The sequence below is a fragment of the Leptosomus discolor genome, chromosome Z, assembly GCF_034619465.1.
Source record: "Leptosomus discolor isolate bLepDis1 chromosome Z, bLepDis1.hap2, whole genome shotgun sequence".
Lineage (NCBI taxonomy): Eukaryota > Metazoa > Chordata > Aves > Leptosomiformes > Leptosomidae > Leptosomus > Leptosomus discolor.
Window position 1 is genome coordinate 11,460,894 of NC_141419.1, and position 12,282 is coordinate 11,473,175.

General features: G+C 41.0%; 1 protein-coding gene across 1 annotated transcript in view; it reads right to left on the reverse strand.

The window, feature by feature from the left end:
* Positions 1-6,877: 6,877 nt before the first annotated feature.
* The window catches only part of ADGRV1 (adhesion G protein-coupled receptor V1), a 269,894-nt gene continuing 264,489 nt past the window's right edge, over positions 6,878-12,282 (reverse strand). The window contains exon 92 of the mRNA XM_086480034.1: positions 6,878-6,996. Coding sequence (XP_086336160.1) covers positions 6,878-6,996 — 119 coding nt within the window. The remainder of the gene's footprint in view (positions 6,997-12,282) is intronic.

Here is a 12,282-nt window from a genome sequence, read left to right on the forward strand (position 1 = left end):
TGTCCATCTCCTGAGGCTACACAGGATTCTTTTCCATGCTTGGAGGATTATCTTTAATATTAATCTCACAATGTTTGTAATGAGCCATTCCATTTGCAAGTCAGAAGGCTTGCTAGTAACTGCCTGGCATTTGCCCTGCTTGTTCTTGCTCTGCACTCCACAGCAGAGCACAACTTTTAAGGTGGGCAGGCTGTTTCCCAGCTGGTAATACATCAGTGGTCCACACCGCTGCCATAGGTCAGGCCTTACCCTAATTCTTAGTCTACTAAGGACCAGGATTAGAGGTCTTCTAATGTGCAACAGAGGTCTTCTGCCAGTGCTGAATATAAGGAATTGATACACTCTTAACCCTGAAAAACCCTGAAGTACCGGGATTCTTATTAAATCTGGCTCTCAAGACGGAAGAACCTAAAAGCCATAGGCAAATGGTCCTTGGGGGTGAATCCTTAGGTGCTTGGCTTAGGTGCTCTGAATCAGTATGCAAAGCTTACCAGAAGGCAGAGCATCACACATGTGGAAATAGTGGGAAGCTACTGGGTGATGGAAAACATTACAAAATGAAGGCAAGGGACCTCTCATCAGTGTCTCCCCTTTGTTTGTGCTCATCAGCTTTATTTTTTTCCTGCCAGAAGTACCAACTCTCACCCTTCCAAGGATCTGCCCAGAGCACACATATGGGATGGCAGAAGCTGTAGACACGTCACCTTTCATACAGTAGACAGCTAATCAGAGCACTGCTCACAAACGAGGGCAGGGTTTCAGGCCTTCTGCAGTCCCACCAAATTCAAACTCACTTTTCAAACCTTGAGACTAGTCTAATGATCATAGCGGAGAGTTTCCATTGCCTGTGCATGGTTGTGCCTCATCACAGGCAAGGTTTCAGCACTCACTGCGACAGAAAAATCAAGAGATACCACAAGAAAGCATGCATGTCCCAAAACTTGCAGAAAATCCCAGTTAAAATGGCTAGACCAGCTTTATTAAATGTACAACAGACAATAGCTGGACGCAGGATTCAGACGCGTGGAGACATATTAATGAGGGAACTATGTATTTTGCCATCCGAACAGCCAAAGTAGGCATATGCTTAACTCTGAGGATGTTCTCAAGTGGTTTTTGCTGGAGTAGAACGTGACTCCTTAGGACTTTAACGAGCAGAAGGTAAACACGGTAACTGCAGAACAAAGAATTAAGAAGGAGAACAGTTTCTTCTTGCAAGGCAGAAAAGCAAATTCATATTTAGCACTATGTCCTTACAAAGGCCTGGCTGAGGAAAAGGGAGCACAAGCCCATTTGCTATTGAGGCAAAGGAATAAATGAATAAAGAGTCTCTTGGGGAAGGAATGTGGGCCCACAGCAGGGACTAAAGTGCTGGAAAAGCAGCAAATCAGGGAGACTGGTCACTCCTTCAGCAGAAGAAAGTTGGTCGGTGGGGCATTTTTAGATCTCTGCTGCAAGGAGTGCTGCAAACATTATCCATGGCATGGAGAACAGAGGCTAACAGGGCTCATTTTGGGGCCGAAGCACCAGAGAACAAGCCCCACCTGAGCCGCTAGTGCACAAGCTGTCTACATACCGCAGCAGAGCGCCAGGGCTGGCCATGTTATCATCGTGCAGGAAGGACCACAAGCACGCACATGGTGATCAGCAACTCGCTATCTCCCTTTATCCTCAAGAAGGATTTTGAGCAAGGTCACTGTTTGTTTGTTCTTTTCCACCTGCCCTGCCCCAATCTCCAGGTCACATTGTTCTCCCAAAGCAAAAAGAAATATGGCCCGGTGTGTGCGCGGAGCAGAAATCTGTCCAGTCCTTGCCTGATGGGAAAATCTTTGTGTTTCTTCTCTGCTTACCCACTGTGGCGAACAGACAGAATCAAGGCAGCATCATCATGGAGGGTTCTGCATAGAGGGGCTGAAGGTGGTGCATCTCATGCTTGTGCACTGAAGGAGGCTGAAAGCAAGGGGAGATTTCAGGCATGCGCTTTTCTTGCACCCCTGTTGGCAGCTGTATAGCTCATGCCTGGATGCGTGACTCTTTCCAGTTAGAAAACCGGGAAATCATATGCTTAACTTCGATTCAGGAATTGCAAAGCAGGAGCCAAGAAGCTTTCAGGGAAACTTGTTTCATAACCTGGACCACAGTGTTTTAGCTTCCGGGTTGAAACTGAATTTATTATTATGATATTAAATTCTTATATCTATAATTATTTTCTGTCTGTGTTTACACCGTGACACGTACTTGTGTTTTACACATACTTTGAGCTGTCAAAGGATAGACCAGATGCTGCTATTTCCTCTGCATGAAGAGGAGCACCACACTGAAGATGACAGCTTTTGGAAATTAAAGCATCTATGGATAAAATCACTGTGTGCTCAGATCAGGGGTACTACAGCACACGAGTCACCACACCATCTTCAAAGCGTACCTGCTGAGTTGGGGAAAATCCTGACAGCTTTGGTAAAAACTGTTTCCTGCCCTTTTAACACCAGCCATTGTTATCAGATGTTCCTGAGGCCATCTCCAAGCTGTACATTTTAGTCAGGGAGTGGCATCAGGGTCATTAAATCTATGTTCTCAAGATCTGTGCTCGTAGTTCCCAGGGTACATTTCTGTTTTCTGGATAAGCAGGAACTCCTTCTGGCAGTCTGCAGTACGAGCCAGTGGCAAAATAATCCTGTGATTAAAACCACCACCTTGAGCAGGAGCAAAGCATTCACCTTTTTGGGAATGCTGAGCAGGACAGCAGGACGAAAGAGATGCCACATTAGTCTTTGGATTCGCACAGAAAGCAAAAAAAATGTTGAAATGCAATAACAACAACAAAAAAAGTTTTTTGTAATTTTCTCCAAATCTTATGTACTTGTGAAAACGCAGTCTCTTCCATGAACACAGCTTTGACTTGGGTAAAACCCAACCAACCAAAACCATACTTAGGTTTTTTGAGCTACTATTGAGGCCAGTTTACACAACTATCTTCTCAGGTCTGGCACGTCATGAGTCCCAGGTGTTTTTGTTCAATAATGCTTGAATAATGCGTTGCAGTTATTTCACTGTATTTATTGCATACAGTAGTATTACATTGTTATTATTTCAACATATTTATTACATAGAAGATGATTTTGAACAATGAAATGAAAAATGGAAATTAGTTTTTATTTTCTTCTGTGAAAATTAACAGAACAACCTAATGAATTGAGCAGGTAAGCCCAAACTTGCATGTGTTAATTTCACTACATGTTGCCACCAGTAGAATTAACACAGGACCAAACCCTGCTGCCAGCAAACTGGACACACATCCTGATTTCTTGCTGGTTTACACCAGTGCTGGTGAAGTAGAATCTACAATATTAGCTCAAGGTTGACAGTATAGGCTGAGCCATACTGAAATGTATCTGAAGGCAGGATATGCCTGATCTTAAGAAATTTTCCAGTCAAACCTCTGCATGATTAGTCAATTTAACACAATTTTATGTTGAGCACATAGGCACTTTGGTGCTGTTAAGCTCTCAATACAATTTAATCCTTGGCATATCAAAGCTTTCACTGTGCAGCTAGCTCTCGTCAGAATGATGACTTTGGATGTAGGATATTGGAGTACTAAGCATTTGCATGGTAGAGACAGAACATGGATATATTTGGGCTCCCAACTAGATTCTACAGAAAAAAAATCTGAGTATTTCTGTTCAAGCCCCTGACACAAATTGACTTGTTTGGGATATGTACGAAGAAAAGTGAAATCAGAATCTTCCACAGTGGCTTTCTCTGAAACATCGCCTAAAAGATGTCTGTTGAACTTAACATTGTTCATCATTTAGGCACTTGAATGTGAAATATATTCAGACTTCTTTTAAAAAAGAGAATTTTCTTATGTGGGCGTATGAGTGGTGATAAACTCCTGAAACACTTCCATTCATTATCTGATCTACATATGTAGCCTTAGGTGAAGCTTGTCTGGAAAAGGGGTCTCCTTCACACAGCGAACTATGAAATATTACATCCATATTAACCACAGCTCCTTCTACCCCTCAAAACACAGAGAATGGCCTCTTGTAGAGAAACGATGTCTCCTTTTATAGGGAAAAAAAGCAAAAGCCACAAGTATCCTGGTGTTCTTCACTATACAGGAAGAGAAAAAAGGTTTGAGTTAGTCTTCTTAGCATGGCAGGCCCTGTGGTGACACTTGATTTGAAAGCTATCTAGCTGCATATTCATTTGTTTCGTAGAAACAAAGAAATGTTTGCACTCTCTATCAAATTTTAAATAGTGCCTGAGGTGGGGGAACCACAGGAGGTGTTCAGTCTGGTTAGGTTAAGTCAAGCCAACTGTAGAGGTACTCCTCCTGTCCAGGTGTGGCTGTCGGGCACATCTGAGTCAGAGCACACAGCTGCCCTGCTGCTGTCTCAACCTCCGCCTGCTCAGGGAACAGCAAAAAGGACCTGAGAGAGACCCGTGCTATTAAAACACTAAATTTCCCACAGACAGAATATTTTCTTTAAAAAAAAAAAAAAAATGGTTCTAGAACAATAACAAAATTCATCTCATGATCTTAAACTGTGTGAGCGCCACCTAGAGATTTAAAATTCAACACGTGCTGGCAGCGGACATCATCCTACTGCTCTGCTCTGAAAATGCTGATGCATTTACAATAAATCCCTAACCAGGCCAGTTGTGCAACAAGTTGAAGTGACACAAAGTATTAACATTCACAGTGGTGAGTCAAAATCAAACAAACACCCTTCTTTTATAAGCTTTCTCACAGCATGTAGTAGCATGCGCTGCGAGTAATGGAACATCTGTTACAGCCCCGGCTCTCTTGCAACTGAGCAAGTGTTGCAATCATTCTGCAAGGCCAGGCTTTATGTTAGGGCTTTAGTGGTAGATGAGAAGTACCAGCAATGGACAATGCTCATCCCAGGAAGAATGAAATAAAACAAAACACTCTTCAAGAGCCAGGTATCTTGTGCAGAAAATACTACACAGCAAAATGAATTTTAACCCCAGGCTGAGACCTATTTCAATGACACTTGCAGTTAGTTCATTTAAGTGCCCAGAAAGTCCCTTTTCAGCAGGTGTAGGTATGGGCAGAAAAGTGAATTACAAAATATGCTTAGATGGTTCACTCTTGCATAAAGTTGCCCACTACGCTTCAGAGGCACAACACCCAATTTTAAAGGCTGCCCCTTCCACACAGGGGTATGGGTCTCCCTGACCGCCCTGTGCTTCTGTATATTGCCCATGGTGAAGCAAGGCTCATTTCCCTCGCCACCCTCTCTCCCCCAGTAAGTTTTGCCACTGAACACAAAGATTTGGTCCTGTTTGCTCCATAGCATGACCAGCATAAACAGAGTCAACAAAATTCCTGGGATTCAGAAATATAAGACTCAATGCAGCAGAATATGTACTAATCCAATACAGACATACTCTCATTTCCTATCAAGTCAAACGTGTACTTAAAAAGCTCTTGTTTAAAGGCTTTGCTGACTAGAAATAGCTTCCTGTCTCTGTGAATGCTTTTGCATTAGACCTTAAAGATTATGTCTGCTTTGGATATGAGTGATGACTGTAAGCTGTGCAGTCCTACCAGCTATTACAGAGCTGTGACACGGAATTGGGGTTTGTTTGGGGTTTTTTCTTTTTTTTTTTTTTTTCCCACTCAACAAGTAATTAGATACAGTAAAATTTGTATATCACTATAGCAAATTTCACGGAAAGATTTCCATAAGAAAAGCTTTCTTTTAAAGGGAGAGGTTGCTGCTCAGAGCTTGCCCAGTGTTAAGCCTTCAGGCAAGTTCCCGAAGAAGGTATGAAAGGCTTGCATTCTCATTTACTGTATTTCTATACTGTGCTCAGAAATGTTCAGAGGAAAATTCCCTTGCTCTCCTGCTTTAATGACTTTTTCTTCCAGAGTGTCTGTGCAGAAGCAGAGTTAATGATTCCTACAAGATCAGCCTGCCTCCTCTTCTCAGTCCTGAAATACTTCCCTTGTGGGTTTTTTTCTAAGGGACGAACTTTCCTTGCTCATTTGCAACCCCAGATAACTGATCTAACTCTGTAATGCAATACTTGAACCCTTCAATCAGAACAGGGATAGCTGCGTAGCACCCACAGAGATTAACAGAAAATTCAGCTCTTTGGAATTCCTCCTTGTTTGTGACTGAGAAGAGTGAGAGGGTTTAATGTTATGAAACCAGCAAGGTAACGCAGTCAACAGCATGCAGTCACCAGTGGTTTCACTCTTGTCCTTCATCCCCCCTTCCCTCTGTTTGTTTCAGATCGTTTCATATTTCATCATGTCACAATTTAAATTTTAAGCTCTCTGGCTCAAGACTGCATCTTTATTTGAATTTGTAAAGTTCATAGATTTGGGTACTCAAAAAACAGTGAGAAAAGTTCAGTTTAGGAAACTCAGAACAAGTGTGTAATTAAAAAGCTTTCCTGTCCAACAGGGTGTCTGCATCATCTTCCAGCTCCATAAGCAGTGAGCAGAAATAACAGATTCATTTGTATCAAACAGACTCTATTGTTTTTATTAATCAGTGTTACACGTACAGGTTAATTAAAAAAGCTACAGTTTGTGAAATATGTCATCTAGCTACAAGATACAAATCTAGGCCAATTGCCATAGTATCTATTGATGCTCAGCCACTGTAAAAAATTTACAGTTTATTTTCTGATATACAAAACCTCAAGCAAACATTCCTTGTTAAATGTTCAGTAAACCTCACAGCATTCTACTACACAGTTTCATATAGTGTTTTAGTGCAAAAGGAAGTACAAATATAAAAATACCAAGACTTGAATTAAAAAAAACAAAAACCAACCAACCAAAAAACAACCAAAAAAACCCCCCAAAACAAAAAACAAGCAAGCCGTGGAGTTAGAGATGAGTGTCTGCTATGGGTATTCTTCTAAGCTCTACGATCTGGGAGTTAGCCATGCTGCCACCATCCTGGCTACCATGACAAGATTCGTTATCGCTGACGCTGAGACCTGCACCTGAAACAGCGAGACAAACAAACAAAGAATCAGTAAGAATGAAATCCCCCAACACAGAAATGGTGATACCATGTCCTGTTCTGCTTTATTGTGCTTCCCCACCCCACAACGATGTGGCAAGTTCCCTCTTTATAGTCTACAGTTCTGAATCCACAGCTTATAACATTATCTGACATAGTTTTGTACCATCCACATACACTTTTTTGTAATTCCACTGTCAGTCACTTTGTTTGTTTCAGTAAATGGTACAATAGCTGTTCAGAAGTTGCCTTGAAATCCTAAGAGCATAAATCAAGGCCTGGCTTAGGCTGGGTTCATGGTCTGGTTGTTACAGTCTGGTATTTCCAAGGACTTCTTCATGAAGAATTGATTTTTAATGATACAATTTCCATGTTAAACTATAATTCCAGCTGTTTTAATAGGATTGTAATTTCAACATGAGAAAAGAGGCTGACTAAATATTCTTTAAACCCACATTTGGCACGGGCTCGTGTATTGTATTTTTCTTCTACTGTGACATAATACCAGGCTTTGGCCCATGGAAACTTCCAATACATGTCTGGAAGAGACCTCAGAAGGTTACCTTTCCATCCTTTTGTCACAGGAGTTCTGCTAGCTTGTTGCTTCCTTGCTGTTTTTTAGGAGATTTGGGGGTTTTTGGGGGGTGAGGTTTGCGTTGATTAGTGTCAAGATACATAATTCTGCATTAGTTTTTATGAAATGTGCATTTTTCCAGGGCCCTTCATCACAGAATATCAGTTGTAACTGTAAACTTTGGTGCATTTTCAGCTCCTCTCTGAGTTGTAGAGCGAATCCTGAAAGGGGTGCAGGTCTTGTTAGGGTTTAGGGCATCTAGGCTTTAAATTTGTTCAGAACAGTGTAATTAGGTGTGGTGATTTCAAGATAGAATAATTTCAGGCATGGTTTTACAGTGATGCCACTTACAAATAACTTGGGTAGTTATTCATTTTGGGCAGAAGTAGATCTGTAACTACATGTTATTCAAGGGAGTTGCAAAGGAATGACATTTGTCTCAAAAGGCCCCAAACAGGGTATGCTGGGAGAGTCAGTGATCTCTATTTTCATACTAAAAAATATTTTCAGGAGCTTCTATCAGTTGTACAGTACATCTCTTATTTCTGTCTCAGTTGACATTCCAGGCTTTGGCTTGATTGGTAAAAGACAGGTAGTCTTTTGGAGTTACCTCATAGTTTTCTATGCCCCCCTATTGTTCCACTTTTGTGAAGTTTTTCAATAGCACCCTTCCTTCCACCACCCCCCCAAGCAGAAAAGAAGCATGGAAAAGGGGGCAGCAGTAGGACGCTCCTTTGCTGTGGGAAGTCAGGCTGCAGTCTTGAATATGGAGCTTGGTTCAGAGAACCTGAGCAGAAGAACCTGCAGGACTAGCCAGGCTTGCCTGCAGAGGTCTGGAAGATGACCTGGCAGGGGCCAAACTTGAGCACTGTGCTGCGTGAACGCAGGCCTACTGCATCCAGGTGAAAAGTGGGTATTTATGCACCGTGATCCTTCCTGCACCTGGTTTTGGTGTTTGGGGCACAAAGTGAACGTGCATTCATTGACAACTACTAGATGAGTCCTGTTCTTGAGTCTGCATGACCCAAGCTCTTGAGAGACCAGCAATTACTGTCAGACTATGACAAGAGTAGAAATCCATTAACATACAGAGATACAATACTAAAGACAAGAAGAGTAGGCTCTGAATCATTAAAATACTTGTTTGTAAGTGTACTGACAATGACTAAGCCTTACTTACTGATTTCACTTTATATGCATATTTAACCTTTTCATTGAATCATTGTCCTAACAACTAAAATCTGCTTGAAAGTCCTGGGAGAAACAGCAATTTCATAAGCAAGTTATTTTTTCTTAATCTTATCTTCTCTAAAACTATTTTAGAAAGGAGACATAAGTGTAATAGAGAAGATAAATCAGACTGCTGTATTTACCATTTGGGGATGGAAGAACAAGGTAATAACCTTGAAGTAAATAAAATACTTTGAATGGAGATACAAAACAATACTTCTTATATAGCATCATTAACATTGGAATCACCCAAAGCATTTATTTAGGCTGAAGAAGGTACAAATTTCAAAAAGGGAAAAAATACAATATTGCAAACGTTTAAAATCTTTTTATATAAATATGTTCATCCCTGGTTCAGATTTTAAGGTCAACATTGACCGTTTGGGTTAGAAAGGTATTTGTCTTACTGGTGGCTATACTGCAATTCTTCGGCATTGGGTGTTTAACGAATCTTGTGCTGGTCACTATAAAAAGATCAGATACTGGTCTAATGGGGCATTACACTACATATATTCTTAAATGTCATGTACGTGCATGCTTTGTGCAAAGTGAGAGGAGATTTTTTTATTATTACTATGGAGGTTCTTATCAGGAACTTGCTAAACCAGAGACTGAAGCAGGCTACTTTGGATTTACAAGGGTCTTGTTCTGCTGCTGATGCAAAGACAAATTATGTGAGAGCTGATCCTTTTTAGGAACAAGAGCTGAAATGTAACCAGGATACCAGCTCATCAAACAGCCGGCAGACTGGGAGGGGTACGACTGTTTACACGACGGAGTTTCACAGAGGCCATAGGTCCAGCTTGCTCTCGGATTAGAGCAGAATTTAAACTCAATCAGAACCCCAAAATCATGTGCTCCCACAGAGACGCTGGAGTTGGACTGCAGGTAGGCAGCAGGGAGTATTACTTTTCCCCAGTTTGCGAAGAAACTATTTTAAGAAAAAGATGCAGGAAAACGAGGCCTTTTTTCCTTTCATTTGTATCGAAGGACTCGCTAAGAGACTAAGTGCCTTTGCAAACCCGGCGAGATCCCTCCAGTGACACCTACTGGTTGAGGGATTTTGTCGGCGTGTTCCTACCTGTCCTTCAACACCAGCTCCTATGATCTGCTTGTTCAGATATATCTAAAACTTCCACTAGAACGTTTTAAGGGAGATGGAGTTTGCTTTATATTTACTGTACTCATATCTCTAGGGAAACTCTTTATCTCCTAAGCACTTTCGTCTTGCCTTCTGAATCAATCATGGTTTATATTGTATGCATAAGACATAGTAGATGATAGAAATAAATAAGCTACGCCCACCAACTTTAATTCTTCTTTCAGGGTTTTGACTTTCCAGAAATGACACCAGCAGACATCCAGAGTTCTACAAATAAAGTTCAGATTGGACTAAAAAATGCTTCCTGGATATTATATAGTCATGTTCAACAGCCAACAGGTAGCATATTTGAGAGCAATCACAAATGAGAAGTGGAACAAATACGCAAACTTGCTTCCCTTCCTTCCCTTTTTTTTTAATTTTTTTTTTTCTGTGAATTGAGCCCTTCAGAACAGAAATTACACAGATGGATAAGGCAGGGCACGAGTCTGGCACTTTGCCACCTTTTACAATGTATCTGCCCTGAGACAGACAGTCTCCAGGATTTTGCACTGAACACTTTTCAGAATTTGAAATTTCAAACGTTTTGTTTAGTTCAGGATGCCCTACATAAGATGCTTAATTCTCAAATCAGGCACCTATACTGGTAACACCAAGGTTTAAAACATGCTGACTTTGGAACCCTAGCTGTATTAGATTGAAAACTATCAGTTGGTTTATATAGCATCTTTATTGTGATAGATGTATTTGTGTGCGGTTTTTAACATCTATAGTAGATTTTTCCAGGTATTCTCCACGTAGAATATTTATTTAGAATTTATCACATATGCCTCTATCAAGAGCAAAAATAGACTGAGCTGTGGATGTAGTAATATCCTCCATTGACACTGTCCGATATCTATTTGGAAAGTACCATGTGCTAGGCTGGTGTTCTCCGCTCTAACCTATAAATGCCTTTGCAAACAGCTTCCTACAGGGTTGGGTCACCAGTCAGCACTGGAGGGGTCTGGGCCTCTCTCAAAGGCTTTGCTGTGTTTTATATTCACATCTCACCCAAAGCAATGAATTGGCTGAGTTTTGTGCATCACAGAAGGTGGAGGACAAGAGCATTTGTAGGAGATGGGAATAATGGATGGAAGCTCAGAGACCAGTAAAGATATCATGCATTTATGGTATCTATGCTTCAGAGCAAAGCTGATGGACAGCTTGCTGTTTTGGGACAGATTCCATCTACCTTTATTCTGTCGACTCCTTTTTTAATTCCACAGCCCTAGCCAGACTAGAAGTCCTTAGGGAATTCTGCTACATTGGGCTTTAGCTTCAATGACAGCAATATACGACTCTGTGACAATCTGGAATGCAACTGTCTTATGAAATTGCCTATCAATATAAACCTTGCACAAGTAATCAGAAGAAAAATGAGATCTAGTCCAAAATGGCGCTTTTAAAGTTAATTAGTGTAATTAACAAAAACTAATTAGTAAATAATTGTCATTCTCCATAGAAGCTAAGCTTTTTGATTCACTATAAAAGCCATAAACAAAATATAATAAAGAAATATTTTAAGACAAGTTCATAAACATTTGCAGAAAAAAAAGGTATTAGCACATATCAATAGGCAGGACATGTCCCTAAAATACTTTCTGCTACCATAATCATTGTGTAATTTCCTCCACACACAGCCTTGGAGCTGGCTGGCCTTCCAAAAGATTCCCACAGTATAAGAGATGAGGTGATATCGTGAGCAGAGTGAATCTTAACTATGTATTTCTGTATGGACACGAACATATTTGACAGAAAGGAGGAGATAATTGATAAGGCATTCAGAGGCCATCGCTTTATAAGAAGCCCAGCTTTTGGATTTCTTGCACCAGACAAAAAATTCTACAGCTGTGTGATGCAAAGCTTGCATAAAGCTCACATAATAGCTGGCTAAGAAACAGTACACTGTTGCCCACCTATTTTGCTAGAAATCCAGTTGTATGCCTTCATCTGACCCAGTCCGTATTTCAGGTTAATCTGTAATTAGGCCCAGCATTAATGATTACAGAACAAAGGGCTAAGTGCATAGTTCTACAACGCATTTCTTTAGCAATAAGGCCAAGTGTGCCAACACATCTATTTGTGGAGCTGCACTGCAAATCACTAAACCCTTGTGAGTTAAAGAATAAAGTTGTGCTGTGGGGGTTGGTTTGATTTTTCTAACCTGCATCAGTCATCCTTCATTTGTACTGCTGAGAGCAGCCAGCTGCAGTGCAAGGGTGGGGCAGGAGGACAGGAATGAGAATTTAGCTTTGCTGTGATTATAGCCTCGTTCTCACTGATCCTGCCTGCCAAATTAAACCTGGTGGCTACAGACA